This window comes from Haplochromis burtoni, unplaced genomic scaffold (genome assembly GCF_018398535.1).
Source record: "Haplochromis burtoni strain Fernald_Lab_line unplaced genomic scaffold, NCSU_Asbu1 Contig_204, whole genome shotgun sequence".
Taxonomy (NCBI): Eukaryota; Metazoa; Chordata; class Actinopteri; order Cichliformes; family Cichlidae; genus Haplochromis; species Haplochromis burtoni.
In genome coordinates, this window is record NW_024582565.1 from 614,765 (window position 1) to 629,974 (window position 15,210).

The 15,210-nt window shown below is 38.8% G+C and overlaps 3 protein-coding genes across 3 annotated transcripts; all 3 read left to right on the forward strand.

Annotated features, from left to right (window-relative positions):
* Positions 1–53: 53 nt before the first annotated feature.
* On the forward strand, positions 54–3,027 carry krtcap2 (keratinocyte associated protein 2). The gene is made up of 5 exons (XM_005936091.3): positions 54–184; positions 645–799; positions 976–1,039; positions 2,307–2,373; positions 2,476–3,027. The coding sequence occupies exons 1-5, from the start codon at positions 181–183 to the stop codon at positions 2,594–2,596; spliced, it is 411 nt and encodes a 136-aa protein (XP_005936153.1). The 5' UTR covers positions 54–180; the 3' UTR covers positions 2,597–3,027.
* A 1,165-nt stretch (positions 3,028–4,192) lies between these two features.
* Positions 4,193–5,395, forward strand: s100a10b (S100 calcium binding protein A10b). The gene is made up of 3 exons (XM_005936092.2): positions 4,193–4,319; positions 4,823–4,977; positions 5,107–5,395. Exons 2-3 carry the CDS (start codon positions 4,840–4,842, stop codon positions 5,257–5,259), a joined length of 291 nt encoding a protein of 96 aa, XP_005936154.1. The 5' UTR covers positions 4,193–4,319; positions 4,823–4,839; the 3' UTR covers positions 5,260–5,395.
* Positions 5,396–11,960: 6,565 nt separating this feature from the next.
* Positions 11,961–13,100, forward strand: s100w (S100 calcium binding protein W). Its single transcript, XM_005936093.3, has 3 exons — positions 11,961–12,120; positions 12,421–12,572; positions 12,678–13,100. Exons 2-3 carry the CDS (start codon positions 12,429–12,431, stop codon positions 12,870–12,872), a joined length of 339 nt encoding a protein of 112 aa, XP_005936155.1. The 5' UTR covers positions 11,961–12,120; positions 12,421–12,428; the 3' UTR covers positions 12,873–13,100.
* Positions 13,101–15,210: the final 2,110 nt, after the last annotated feature.

Sequence of the window (15,210 nt, forward strand, 5' to 3'; positions counted from 1 at the left end):
CTTTTATTGATTTTTTTTTCACCCGGAGAGCTCATGTGGCTCCTCCCACCGGTCCCACCTGACTTTAGAGCCGGGTAATCTGTTTTTTAGTTCCTAGAGCCGGGGCAGCTAGCTGGCTCGTCGAAGTTAAATTTAATTTACTGGTGCTTCGTCACGGGGACTATAATTAAGTATTACAGTATGGGTATGTATTGCATAATTATCAATAGACACATCGTCGGCACAGACATAGATGTGCAGATATCCTCAGTCTCAGTGTGCAGTATGTCTTATAGTCCTGTGTAGCTAATGTTAAATGTAAACCACGCTAACACAGATTTCTTTCTTACAGTCTAGCAATCCCAGCGTCACTGTAAAGTACCAGAAATGTTTTTATGAGCATTTAGGAAATTATATTAGAGGGGTGTTTTGGTGCAGATGTGAGTTGATTAGCACAGAGCTAACAGCTATACGTGGGAAACGTTATGCGTGAACACTGACGTGGCGTTAAGTTCCAAGGCGTATGACTGCCCAATTCAAACGAGATATGACATTTAAAACCATCGTTTACTTTCGGTTGCATTACAGTTCTATACTAGATAACTCTTTAGCCTCAGATAGCCTCAGGTTTTGTCCAGATGACAGTTTATCTCTGTTGTTTGTAGCGGTGAACACTGGAACCTCCCTGGTGCTATCCAGTCTGCTCTCCGTGCTGGTATTCGCGGGGATGCAGATGTTCAGCAAGCAGCTGGCATCCACCGAGTGGCTCACCATCCTGGGAGGTTTTCTGGGCTCAGTCCTCTTCATCTGCTCCCTGACTGTATCCTTTAAGTGACATGTAGAGTTGAATTGCTTTGCCAATGTTGTTCATCAGTAAACTGCACAGTTCTTTTGGAAATCGGTATTTATTGAACAACTTTCAGACTTTTATTATATATTCTCCATAAAAATGTATAGATGTCACTGAGGAGAGTCGCACCTTAACTTTGGCTTCAGGCATTTAATAATCTGGAAAATTTGGTTTTCGGAAAGGGATTCCAGGCCAAGATATTCCCTGAGAGTAAGTGATGATGGCCCATGCAGTGGCCTTTTTCTTGTTCACATGGTGTTTAATATTTCTGCTGAGTTAACTGTTAGCTCAGCTTTACCTGAAACATCAGAATTGTTTATACCAAACTCTAGCCTAAATAATAGGTGGAAATCTTGGTTGAGGTAAAGGTCAGAGGTTAGAGAAGCCAGGTAACGCTGGTTTAAGTCCCTGTTCAGGTGAAGTGATCTTCTCTAAGATGTTTGATTTTTGTACACAAACCTTGCAAAAAATAATCAAGAAGCAAAAGCCTGACTAAATTAACAATAATAAAGCTAAATTGTTCCTCTCAATATATAGCCACTGTATGCTGGTTTCTGCAGGCTGAAGAGCAGCGGTCACTACAGGAATCAACATCTGCAAAGTAATTTAGTGTAACACAGTTTACATGCAGTTACAGTGGTTTGCTTCTGATTGCCACAGCAAAACCTGTTCAGGGTTTTTGTGCCTGTTAAAATGCTAATTATAAATACTGCTCCAATCACTGTCAGTAACACAGTTATTACAGTAAAAATAAGCTGAAACATTCACCGAAAATGCAACGTCTTCACTAAATGTCTCACTGTCGAGTTCATGTGCAAATATAAGAATCTCCTCAGAAGAAAATGTAAAGTGCTTATTTGATAAGGAGCATTTTTTTAATGTTGTTAGGTAGTCCTAAAATAAATTAAAACATTAAAAAAAATCATTTTAATTATATTAAACATCTTGCTGATGTTAAATCTACCACGTCAGGTAAACCAGAACAACAAAACATTTGAGCTAATGGAGAGAATAAAAGTTAGATAAATGTTGACTCAGACAACAAATTTAGGGTGGTGGTGGTGCTGCTGCTGATGATGATGATTAGTAGTAGTAGCATTTATAAGCGGCAGCTGGTTTCTGTGTGTGCTTTAGTTAGCCAAGGTAAATAAAACACAGCACTGCTACTAGACTTGAGGTAAGTAAAGCTCCTGCACTACCTCTGTGCAGGAGGGCTCTAGGCTTCACACACACACACACACACACACACACACACACACACACACACACACACACACACACACACACACAAATCTTTTGACTGGTTAGGCAAGATGCTAGTTTCAATGAGCTGAGTCTACCCTCTGGTCCAGATTTGCGTATCATCATGACAGCCAATGCAAATTTAAAATAACATTCTAACATTATTACCTCGATGCACATCTGTAGGCTCATATTAATGCTCATCACTTATATGATTTACTGTGTCATCTTGCAGTTCTGTTGTGTCTGTGCCTTTCACTGTTTGCTTCTGGCCTGGTACACCGTGTCTGTGTCACTACTTGGTAAGTGACTCCTCTGCAGAACACGTTTACCCAAAGCATCTAGAAAGCACTTCTAAATGTATTTGATTATTAAAATACTTCTCTTTCTTTTTTCCTGTTCAGCCTCATCTTTTCCCTCTTTGCCCTGTACTACATCAACAAAGTGTCTGCCGCCCTCTACCAAGCAGCTGTTCCTGTAGTAACACCAGCCAAAGCTGGCAGCAAGAGCAAAAGGAAGAACTAAAGAGCCCACTGGATCACAGTTGTATCACACTTTGACCAGTCATTATTCCCCAGGTGCTGGTGGTCATTGCTACACAGCTGAATGCACAGTTTTGTCACAATGATCCTTTGTTATTAGGCTTTTTTTAGGTATATAAAATTTGGTTTGGGGTTATTATTTTAAGTCATCATTTCATTGAGTACAAGCCTGTAGTAGTTAATCTGGTCCTTTATTTGTGTATTTTTTTTTTTTAAATTTTACATTTCTCTTAAATTTGAATTACAAAGAAATGGTAGATATAAGGCCAAACGTGTTTTACGTTCCATCCCTTTCTAATCAGTGCTCTTTTTAAAAAGGTTGCAAAGAGATTCTTTCCTCCTGTGTATTCAGTTTTCTTCTGTTTTGTTTTTTCAAATCCATTTTTGTAATTAAACTTTCTGAAAGACTTTCAATGTGTTGTGCTTCCTTCTACCTTTGCTCAGTTTGTAATCTGCAGTCTAGCTGTGTGAGGATGTAATAAAATCATGCAGTGGCATATTTGTAAATATTCCTTGTGCAGCCATTCCCATAGTCAAGAGTGCTGCAGCCCACTTATTTTTCTGTTATATACTGAAATATGCATTTAAAGAGGACAGCAGTGGTGTAAAGGTTAGCAAAAGTACTGGTGGCTCTAGTGGTAACACAACAGTTTAAAGTTTTATTAGTTTTCACTTTTCTTTCAGCTAAATTTGTGTCTGTGTTTCAATTAGTTGCCAGATCGGGTTTGATGATTTTGTTTGAGTTTTCCACTTTTAGGAAATATTTAGTTTTTATTAGCATCAGTAGGAAAGTTAATGGGTTTTTTTTATGTTTATGTCGATGAGATATATGCTAAGAGAGTAATTTTACAAGTTCAGCACAGAGAATTTAAGGACAACACTTCTTCAAGGTATTTGATGCGGACACGGAGAGAGCCTTGACTGAATAAATCATGCATCAGTTTGTCTTCATGCTTCTTCGACCAATGTAGTAACAGTTTTCTTTCAGCTTTGCAAGTAAACAATATTGTTTAAGATTTCATTTTTCTGTAGATCATTTAAAATTTTTCATTCAGTTTTAAGTTTTACTTCAGTTTTCAGTTAACCATAACAGTCTTCAGGCCCTTCACTCCTCATCTCCTTGGAGAACAGGAGAGAGTGAAATCACAGAGGAGCTGTTGAGCAAGTTTTAAAGGAACTGCCAAGTGACAGTGAAGGGTCAGTTTGAACAGGCTGCTCCTGCAGTGCTGCTGAAAGCGGTATCTGGGAATAAACTCGCAGTGGAGATTGTCCATTGTCCACAGCCTCACACTCCCTTCCCCCGGCTCGCCTTGTTTCGGGAGAGCATCCTGCTGCTGTCATGTATCCAGGTGTGCAGACTGTTACAGGTAAAGAAGACGGCCCAGTGCAGACTTGCTCAGTCTTAGCAGGTCCCATCATGCATGCGTTTTTCTGCTTTGTGCCATCTTTTGTTTTACTTGGATGATGAAAAATAAACTGTAGATTTTTGTGAGGTAGCATCGTCATGTCAATGCCTTCTACGTCTTGCAGTAACTGGGGAAAAGGGACAGTGTTCCTTTATTTGCTCTCCCTGCCTCTCTGTATCCCTCCTCCCTCCCATCACTTGGGCGTTGCCTAGATGACTATAAAGTGTTGAATAAACTTTCAGTCAGCCCACGTCTAACTCCACTTAAGCTCTGCCACAGTGTCTGCATCCTCGTGATCCGGTAAGGCTATTAAAACTTATTTAAAAAGTTAGAAAGTTGTTTGTTTGTTTTTTCCTTTTTCCATTGAATGTTACGTTGGGTGGGCTGAGGTGCTGTTGGTGCATTACGAAGGGTTTTCCTCCGTTGCTATGCCAGGAATGGGTGTCTCCAAAAACGTTAGGCCTATTTCTCTCTAGTCTATCTTTACTGTGTGTCTGTGGGCCTAGTTTTTTCTTTTTCTGAAACTGAACCACTAAGTGTTAAAGTTTATAAAGAGAGGGGAGGTACAACCCATATACGGATTTTGGGTTTGGGGCCAGAAGGTGATTTGTGCCAGAAGAATTTGCTTTGAGTGCCAGTAAAAACCAACACCCACATCCTCTTCAAACAATGTGCTGTAACCTAATGCTTGGCTGCATTTTTCACTCATTTTTCTCCAGTGTGAATGTAACAAGCCAACAGTAAAAGTAAAAAAAAAAAAACCCTGTTATATTTATGTCCATTCCTGCCCTTTGTCCTTTCAGCACTCATTTCTGCAACCATGACTGACTTGGAGAAATCCATGGATTCCATGATAACCGTGTTCAACAAGTATGCCCATGATGGCAAACACGGAAAGGCCTTAACCAAGAAAGAACTAAGAAAACTAATTGAGGCTGAGCTTCCCAACTTTCTGAAAGTAAGGATCTTTCTTGCTATCATACCTGATCTCTATCCTCAGTGTGAATCATTGTCCATATTTAAGTTAAAAATGTTATTGCTCATGCGCTTTGCACCCTGAACTTGTCTCTTGTTACATCTGTTTCAGACCCAGAAGAATGCCAACTCCGTGGACCATATCATGAAGGATCTGGACCAGAACAAAGATGATGTCTTGGACTTTGAAGAATTTATGCCATTCATCGCCGGCCTCACAATGGCCTGTGAAAAATATTGCTCCATGTCTGCTAAAAAGAAGTGAAAGAACTGATGTGCAAATACACTGTAAGAGAAAATAATGCTTGTCTTTTTTTTCTTTCTTTTTTTGTAACAGATAAAGTTGATTGTGTTGCACAACTGTGTGCCGGATTTACAAGTAAAAACTGCTTTTGACAAAATTTCCCCGACTGTGTGTCTGGCTACTTTGTTGTAAATTTTATTCAAAAACATTGGGTATACTAGAGTTTTAGTTACTATCTGATAGCTGACTTCTGCAACACATTTAAAACTAGAAGCTGGATTTGAAAGTAGTGAGAGTATTCATGAATTAATATCTAATGTGCATCATTTCACTTCTCATCGAAAGTTCAACTGAGGCAGCAGTTTCTACACAGCGTGAGGGGGTAACTGCTTCGATACAGGAACGTGTCAGGATCAGATGTTTGCGCTAAAAAGCCTGAAGTGTGGTGCAGCACACATGCCTGTGAGGCGTGAGCTCATGATTTATTTAGGGTGGGTCAAATAAGTAACATTTTTGGAGATGGTGGAGTTTCGCTCACAGAACTCCTCCAGATGAGATACAAACTGCACTTTTTGAACTTGGTGCAGATCCATCTGGTAAACATTAACTACTTGGCTCATTACAAGTTTGGAATTCCACCTTTAAACTGACTGAACTCCAGTTCAGTAAAAATACAAATATATTGTGCACACAGGCATACACACTAAGTGAACGTTAACATGCTCATTACACTGTGAAGGATCTCTCTTACTGCAAACATATCAGACCACCCTTGGCCTTTGCAGTGTTTTCAGTCTGCCAACTGCACACACATCAATATGTTCTGTGTGCTTCACAGTGTAATACAGTAATGCCCTTTTGAGAGTTCATTTTAAAATTATTTTTTTTGTTTTGAAGTCATTAAACAGTCTCGCCCTGCCCTATCTCTCTGGGCTGCTGCACTCGGACTCCCCTTCCCGCTTGTTCACTTGAGCTTACCAGCTGCTCCTGGATGTGCCGAGGACACAGAAAAGGCTGTACATCACTAAATCAACTCTTAAGATCCACCTTTTCTGCTCAGCTTGTGACCCAGGTTGACTTTATTATTCTAATCTTATGGTTTTTACTCAGATTTGCCTTTCTGTTATGCATATTTATTCATGCTTTTAATTTGCTTGCATTTTATTTAATATATATTTAATACTCAAGTTGACTTGATACTGACTGTATGACATGGCCAGCCAACTTTGCTGAAGCCAGCATGTAGTGCATGCAGCACAGAGGTGCAGATTCCCCAAGGACACACAGAGTTCAATTTTTAAGGCACAGGGTTACAGAGTTAAGGTGCACAACAGTTGTTTTCCCCCACACAGGTCAATGTAGCATAAGTGAACTTTAAATAATCTTGAGGAGATTGAGGTAAATAAAGCTAACTGAGAAATGTTAACTCCAGTGTATAACTCAGATTTATGCTCATTCTTTTTTTCAGAAATCATTTGCACATCTTCTTTTTTGTTTGTTTGTTTTTTGCAAGGGGTTCTTCTTCTATTCTTGAACTTAAAAAAAAAAGACAGATTATGATTTTATATTAAATGAAACCACCAAGGAATATAAAAAGAAGTCCAACTCTGGATTGTAAGGTGGCGAAAGATTTACTCTCAGGCCCCCCCTCGATTCATAGATGGTCTTTCCCTTTTCACATATCATTATGCAAACGTACTGTTTATAAGATTGGGGAAACCTGCAGTCAAGTTTCGCCACTCTTATAAACAACTGTCAGCCTTCGACTGAAGAAGTCACTTGGATGATTGACGAAATGTTTCTCTCTCTGAAAACGCTGCGTCCATATGAACAGAATCAAACTTTGGGGATTTACTTACCTGGATTCTTCATGCGACTGGCGACCTGTCCAGGGTGTACCCCGCCTTTCGCCCTATGACAGCTGGGATGGGCTCCAGCGCCCCCCGCGACCCTGAAAAGGATAAGCGGAAGCGAATGGATGGATGGATGGATGGATTGTTCATGCATCAAGAAGAGGATGGATGGATGAAAAGTTTGGAAATCTGTGAGTAAAAGTGAATTTTAAAAAAACACACACACTAAAATGGTCATGTGATTTGTTGTAATGCTATGATACAAGATGTAACTCTTTCTATATCAAGACATTTTTTGTAGCCACACAGTGTCGAGTCCATGCTTTACTGAACTGAAATGAGTCAGGTGACTGCTGCATCCTGTTTGATTTATTGCTTTTGAAATCTGACACATTTTGGGATAAATAAAAAATGAAACGCACTGGAATTGACTGGTGGAAAGTTTTGATTTGACATATTTTGATTTGACCAGAAGATGGTGCTACAGTGTTTGGAATGAAGACAGGCAGCGATGCAGGCGACAGAGGATGTGCGTGTAACTTTTAGGCCGTGCATGGCTCCATTTAAACAGCAATGTTTAAACCAACCATAATGAATAAATACATTTACATTTAAGAAGTCCTGAAACACTGTGTAGAAGCAAGCCTCGAGGAAAACAGTGTTAAGCGACATCAATTTAATATACAAATTTTGGATTTTATATTTGATTTAATAAGTGTGCTTGGCCGATATATAAAAAAGGTTAATAACAGTGTTTCATGTATTTCATTGCTGCATGCACTAAATAATAAATACAGTCACAGCACTGCTGCGTCAGTGTTTTGCTATTGCTTGCTCATCATGTTGGTAAAACAAAATTGGAACAATTTCAAATTCAGTTCTATCCCTACCTGCCGAAACATTCCTGAAAGCCAATTAGAGAGAGCTGGTTCACTCAGTGATTCTTCTCTTGGTTTTTCTATCCCTCTTTCCATCCTCAATTAAGAAGAAGCCCTGTTTTCAGCTCTGAGTTGATGTATTAGGGCAGATGTAGTTGCATTCGGAGAGATAGTGGATGTTTGGAAGTACATGGAGTTGAAAAGGAGCACCCACGAGAACAGAAAAGGCATGAAAAAAGATGAGATAAAACTATTCTTTTGCTCAGATCTGATCACTTTGCCCCATTGAACCCTTAATAACCTCTTTACCTTTGGCTGTAGATGCTGTAAGTGGGAAGAATGACTATATGAAAAAAAGTCTAAACTTTAAAACTCAGGAAGTTACTAGAAGCAAAGATGGATCAGAGTTATACCTGGATTGACCCAAGGAGGTCTGGTACTGCTGCTCTTTGTCAATACAACTGGATTTAACTGACTAGATTAAACTGATGACTGAAAAAAATTGCTTTGAACTGATAGCTGTGCACACGCTTTATCAGGTCTGTGTCCATGTTTTTTCATTAATGGAAAATAGACTCTTTCTTATTTAGCACTTTATGCAACATGCCTCATGACAGCAACCTGGAGTTAATATCTTGCCCAAGGGTATTTGGCATGCAGTCTGGAGCAGCCAGGAATTGAACCACCAACCTTCAATTTGGTGTGAGCAGTGATCACCTGCTCTACCTCTACTTGAGCTACATAAAAGATGAAAAAAATATCTGAGAAGAAAGATGACTATGATCAGTTACAGTGGGGGATGCACAGCATACATCATTAAGAATGATTTTTTTTCACATATAAACTGAATGAAGTGTTTTCTTGTGTTTTACCTTTACGGTAATCTAAAAGTAAAATATAAACTTGAAGTAGAAAAACATGACATAAGGCAATAATACACAATTGCTCCTCTTGCTATTGTGTATTGAGGTAAAGCAAAAGACCTGTAACAGTTATATAAGAACTACAGTTGAAAAAGAGATAAACATGATTCACATAATGCAGCTGCTTAAGGTCTATTGCAGAAAAAAATGTGATGATTAGAAGGTTGAGTGATGAGCTGTGACACTTTGATGTGCATGTACATTATTTGCTAGTGTTGACACATAACACCGTTACTGGATTCACTCAGGGGCGTTTGTGCAAACCAGAATGCAGAGGAACCTGTCCCTCACACCCATTATTTTGAGGAAAACTCTAACACACTTTTTTTGTTTCAAGCTCCAATTAATTCCAATGTTGTTGCAAGTTCTAGCAAACGTGGCTTGTTGCTTTTCTGGACAGTACACACTCTACTAACAGAAAGCATTTTCACTCCAACCATCAGCTCGTAATGTTACTCACTAACTTAAATAAGTTATTTACATAAATATATAGACTGTTCGCTGTGGCCATTAAAAAAGTGGTCATACAAATCCTGTTTGGTTAACGATCCTTAAAATATTTCTTACTGGCTGTCGGATGCCTTTTATTCAAGACTGGTGTTGCTCTTACAGATGATTAATTGATGGAGTGCTGATGAGATGGCCATGCATCTCGTCTTTGTAGAGGACTTCTGGAGCTCTGCTAGAGAGAGCTTTGTGTTCCTGGTCACCCCAGTGGCAAAGGCTTCTCTCAATCACTAATTCCTTTTGAACAGCAAACTACAGTGCTGTGCAAAACTCTTGATTTTTCAATCATTTTCAGTCCAATACTTGTACCTGAGCATTTTCACACCATTGTTTCCTGTTTGTATGTTTGTTAAGTCCCTTAACATTGACCGTTGAATCATTCAAGCATAAAAAAACTAACCAGTGTTGTGTCTACACATAACAGAACACAAGAACAAAATCTAAATTATTGGAATCAAGGACAAAAGAAGACATGACAGGCCTAAAAAAAAAAGAGTTCATGAATGTATGAGAAGGTCATGTTCTTAAGAAACAGGAAAAAAATCTTGCAAAGAACTGACACAGGAGCCAAGAAAAATACACCTGGACCATGAGTTGAGACATCTATTGTTCACTGAAGCCTCATCAGAAATGGTCTAAGTAGAGGGGCAGGTGTCAAGGAGCCTTTATTAAAAAAGGGAAACGGGAAAAAAAGACCGAGGTGTGCCAAATTACACAGGCACTGGACTAAAAATCAGCAGCAACAAGTCTTATAGAGTGGTTAATTGAAATTGAAGTTTTTGGTTCAAATTGCCGTCACATATGTATGGAGGAGGTCAGGAGAGAGGTGCAACAGTGAGTGTTTACAGCCATATACAAAACACGGTAGAGGCTATGGAACACTCAAAGTGCCAACATCACCATTGTTGAAGCAGTGTGGGATCCTCCTGACAGAGAACACAACAAAAGGCAGCCAAGATCCAAAGAAGAGCTTTGAATGTCCTTTGAGAAGCCTGGAGAAATATTCCTGAAGACTACTTACAGACATTACAAGCTCTGAAGCTCAATAAAATTTCTCCCTTTTTGCCTTGTACACTATAATCCCATGTATGTTTGCAAGTTTCAATAAATTGCTGCACCTAGTTTACATTTTCCTAGCAAAGTATTTTTAAAAATGAGGGGTGGCTCAAACTTTTGCACCATACTTTAAGAGTTCTGCAGGTCAGAATCACTGAGGCCAGTGTGTTTTCTGAAAAAAGCATTAGAAATGATTTAATGCCTTTGCTGTAATCATTTTAACTGCAGGGGTCTATAAAGAGTATCTGCACCTTCTGACTTGGTTATTGAAAAAAGGTCTGCATCCTATTTCTCTTTTACTCGCTGACATAGTTTCACTTTATCATTTTGGGTCATTAAATGTGGACTGATGTGAAAATGCAGATTTTTTTAATATTAAATCTATAAAAAAAATCACAAAAAAAAACCCAAAACGAAGCAGTCTGAATGTTACACAAAGGGTATTTTATACAGCCACCATTAAAACATTAACTCCCATCACAGTATGGTTAAACAAACATGAAAAAAAGAATTTAAAGTTATGTATATTTAATAAGAGACTTTCAAAAGAAACAGTCTTCATGCTCATGGTACGAATTCACCACCGAAAAGGTTCACGGCCTCTGTAGCAGTGAAACCGTAATGCATATGCCTGCCAACAGAGTGTGGAAAGATAAAGTTTTTTTTGTAATTAACACCACATGATACTTCATCTCCATTCTCTTTTCCTCCCCTGCGACGGGAAACTGATAGTATTCAATAAGTGAAAGTAATATGACCTAAGTGAAGAGAGTGAACTGACCTATAAAGGCGACTTGGCAGGGGGGCAAGAGAGAAGAAGAAAATGCTGCCTTTCTGATGCCTTGGAACAGAGGAGTGGAAAATGAAGAGTGAGTTACATAACGCATGGACTGAGGTGACTTTCATGAGGAACAAACATGTTCAAGCACACAGGGAAGCCGTTCACTCTGACATAAATCTGAGTTTTAACTGCAGCTGCTTTTATTTAGTCTGAACAAGTAGTGAGAGTATTAAAGTAGGACGATCACAGACACCTTTAGTGAGACTGAGCAGTGTGAAGCATTGGTTTTATGGTCACGTCACTGCACTTATTTGCAAAGCTTCCTGAACGTGGTAAAAAAAGAAAGAAAAAAAACCTAAATACATGCCTTTGAGCGTAGGCCATTAGCAACCACACACACACACACACATGCAGTGTGGAGATTGCACCAACTGACTGTAACTTTCCATTTAGTCTGGCTTTCTATTTTTTTTCCAGAGGGTCAGCTCCAGCCGAGCTGCTTTTTGGTGAAAATATTCCTGCTTTATTCATTTTAATTTGTGTACCAGATCTGCACATAACACTAATGTAAGAACAACGAGTCCAGCTACTTTTTCTGCACATAAACATTAATGTCCTCCTTATTTTACAGCACTGCGTAGCAGAGACAGATCCAGTACAGCTCTAATGGGTGGAGTCAGGCACATGTCAGAAGCATGAATCACTGCTGGTTTGTGTTTGTGTGGTTGCCTACATGCCATCGTGTATGTTTGTGTGCATGTGTGAGTCATACAGTGTGTGGGTGTACCCTTTAAGAGGAGGCTTTCCCTCTCAGTTTGACAACAGTCTCTCCTAGGACCAAGCTGGTGACACAGACGCGATCTCTCTTCACCTAGGGCTCTAAGGTGAGTAGTGATGGGAAGCGGGGTGTGAGGGGAGTGAGTTTTGAGGAAGGAAATAAAAGGAAATGGTTGCATTCAGTCTAGATACAGAGCGTTATTCTTGAATGATACAACGAAAAAGACAGATTGAAGAAGCACCGTTAAGGTTGATCTAATATGGGAAAAGTATTCGCTACAACTTTAATAAGTAGCTCTGAGGATTTTTTTTAACGGTGACACAGTTGACGTTTCTTCCATTTGTGTGTGCAAACATTAAACTTATACTGCATGCAGTTTTTAATGCCATTCTGTTTTTACGTGTAGGTTCAACCATGGCACGGCTCGACCAGGTCATTCCAAACATTGTGGATATATTTATGCAGTATGCTGATGATGGTGAAGGCAAAAAATGCCAGCTAAACAAAGAAGAGCTCCAGAAAATGTTGGAGGAACAAATTCAAAGCCCCGATCTGAAGGTAAACAACTGAACTTCATTTGTATGAGACATCTATTAAGAGAGAAATACAAAGCTTTTCTGTTCATGAGCTTCATTGTGTTAACTGTATGAATGTATTCTACAGGATCAAATTAATGCAGGTGATATTGAGGAAGCCATGCAGTTGCTGGACAAAAACCATGATGGCGAGGTCAACTTCCGTGAATTTTGCCGGTGTATTTGTGTCCTTGCCAAATGCTACTACCAGAAAAAGAGAGGCAGGGGTGGGAAGAGAGGCAAGGGGAAAGATGACAAAGACGAGTGCGATCAAGAAGACTGAGGCAGCTACAAATATTAATGTTCATTTTGTAGCGTTATGTTTAAAAACATCTGGTGCATGTGATGGATACAGTACATGTATATCTGCAGGCTACTGGGTTTTGACCATTGAGCTTTCTCTGTGTTTAAGTGTGCATAATTTCCAGATTTGTCATCATCATCTGTATAAACTTGATTTCAAAAACATTCCATCGCATACTGAAAATAAATAAAACCTATTAAGTCTAAACTGGCCTTATTCATCTATGCATGCAATTACCTCATGTGTTGTGTCTGGGTGTTCAGTGTCATTGCAGGAAAGCATTGGCTCATCACACTTTAAACAGATATCCCTCACTTTGTTCTTCAGTCACATGTCACTGTCAGTCCTCCTACAGAGGATGTCTTATTAATTCAGAGTTAAAGCTTCATCTAATATATAATTTCTATGCTATAAATGAGGGAAATGAAAATGTTTGTCTGTATTCTTCTTTTTTTATGTATTTGTTTCAAAACAGCTGTATTAAACCATGAATGTGTCATGACATCAGACATCGCGAAGAATGATCAGAATTTAAATCCCAAATTTTTACCTTCATCTTGATGAACAAAATTTCTTAGTAGCCTACTAGTATTTACTATAAACAGAGAAAGTGAAATTGGGGGGGCTATTTTTATGCTATTTCTCAATAGATTAATCCGTAAAGTATTTGACAGAGCTGCATCTCTTTTACCCTGTCATACATTAAGTTAAGTTACAAGTCTGAAAAGCTCTCGTGAGAAAGCTGCACAGTGAAAACAGGTTAAGCAGGACTCCTGTGTTCAAAAGCCTCACCCAATATAACTGACAACAGGAGTGGGATATCAAACGTCCACGGTAAGCAGAAATATTTTAGTCACTGAAATAAAGTTTATTTAATCTATCCATTCCCCCTGTTTGCTGCCAGGTGGAGCAAGTGTACTGCATATGTTTGATAGATACAAGCATCCACCACCACTTTTAGTCATGCAAGCAACATCAAAGTTAAAACATGCATTAATTTCTGGATCAATTTAAGCCTCCAGATATCGAATACTTAACATACCCATGGATTATCCAGTTTACTGTATAAGTGATCCCAGACACCTGACTGTAACTGCTGCATAACTATAAGTTGTGTAAGGAAAAACATCCCTAATTCAAAACATTTCTGAAATAAAATCAGGGTGAGATACAAAGACATAAGCTCTGAGAGTCTGCAATAATTTGTTGAATTTATGTTTCAGAGCAGTGGGGGGTTTTTTTTAAACTATTTTCTACGAGGTTGAATAAAACTAAACACAGGTTTCTGAGCAGAGAAAGTTGCGTCCTTAGTGTTTATGTGGACTTTGAGATGTTGGCTCAGATAATCAATAAGTACTCTATTTGCATATACTTGTTTGAAATATAAACTTTGCCTCAAATTATAATTGCCTGCAAGCGGTCTTACACATTAAAGCATGGATATCATACTTTTGGTCCAAAGGCATTAAAATGAAAGAGGCAAGCCAGAGAATATAAATGTCATGCTGATTTCGTGTGTGAATGTAATTAATTGGCACAAAACTTGTCTAGAGCAAACCTTAACATCCTGCACATCCTGCTATCTATCTATCTAAAGACAACCCAAGTAGTTTTTAAGTGAAGATTTCATTTATAAAATTAATTACCTCCCCTAAACCCCTGGTAAAATAATGACTTAACTGTTATTAACCACTTTTTTTTTTTGAAAGATGAGCTCAATTTCACTTGCAACACCCAGGCCCGTTTACTGCCAGACCTGTTAAGAAATCACTTAAACATAATATGCTTGATGAAGCGAAGTAGGCTAAAAGATCTCAAAAAGCAACAAAACATGCCATAATCTAAAGAAACTAAAGCACAGATGGGAAACAAAGACTGACATTGATCAGTTATGGGTTATGAAGGGGTTAGGAAAGGGTTATGAAGCCATTTCTGAGGCTCTGGGACTCCAGTGAATGATGGTGAGATCCATTATCTCCTTGAGAAAACTCGGAACAGTAGCAGACCCTTCGCAGGATCAGCCCATCTCATGAAATAACTCCAAGAGCAGATGAGCGACTTATCCAGAAGGTCACAAAAGAACCAAAGAACTGTAGCCTTCACTCACCTCATTTAAGATCAAAGTTTATGATTCTTTTTTTTAAAAATGTATTTCAGTTGTTACAGACAGGACAGACATGACTGGGGGATAGGAAAGAAAGAAAGAAAGAAAGAAAGAAAGAAAGAAAGAAAGAAAGAAAGAAAGAAAGAAAGAAAGAAAGAAAGAAAGAAAGAAAGCGAGGGAGGGAGGGAAAGAAAAACAGAGGGGAAGAGGGAC

What these genes read in the sequence shown, in the direction of transcription:
- krtcap2 (XM_005936091.3), top strand. An exon ending in TCTTCATCTGCTCCCTGACT is followed by an intron (nt 800 to 975) that starts GTATCCTTTAAG and finishes CTTTGGCTTCAG; the next exon opens with GCATTTAATAATCTGGAAAA. An exon ending in CGTGTCTGTGTCACTACTTG is followed by an intron (nt 2,374 to 2,475) that starts GTAAGTGACTCC and finishes TTTCCTGTTCAG; the next exon opens with CCTCATCTTTTCCCTCTTTG.
- s100w (XM_005936093.3), top strand. Translation starts at nt 12,429, where the DNA reads ATGGCACGGCTCGACCAGGTCATTCCAAACATTGTGGATATATTTATG. An exon ending in TTCAAAGCCCCGATCTGAAG is followed by an intron (nt 12,573 to 12,677) that starts GTAAACAACTGA and finishes TGTATTCTACAG; the next exon opens with GATCAAATTAATGCAGGTGA.
- s100a10b (XM_005936092.2), top strand. Translation starts at nt 4,840, where the DNA reads ATGACTGACTTGGAGAAATCCATGGATTCCATGATAACCGTGTTCAAC. An exon ending in AGCTTCCCAACTTTCTGAAA is followed by an intron (nt 4,978 to 5,106) that starts GTAAGGATCTTT and finishes CATCTGTTTCAG; the next exon opens with ACCCAGAAGAATGCCAACTC.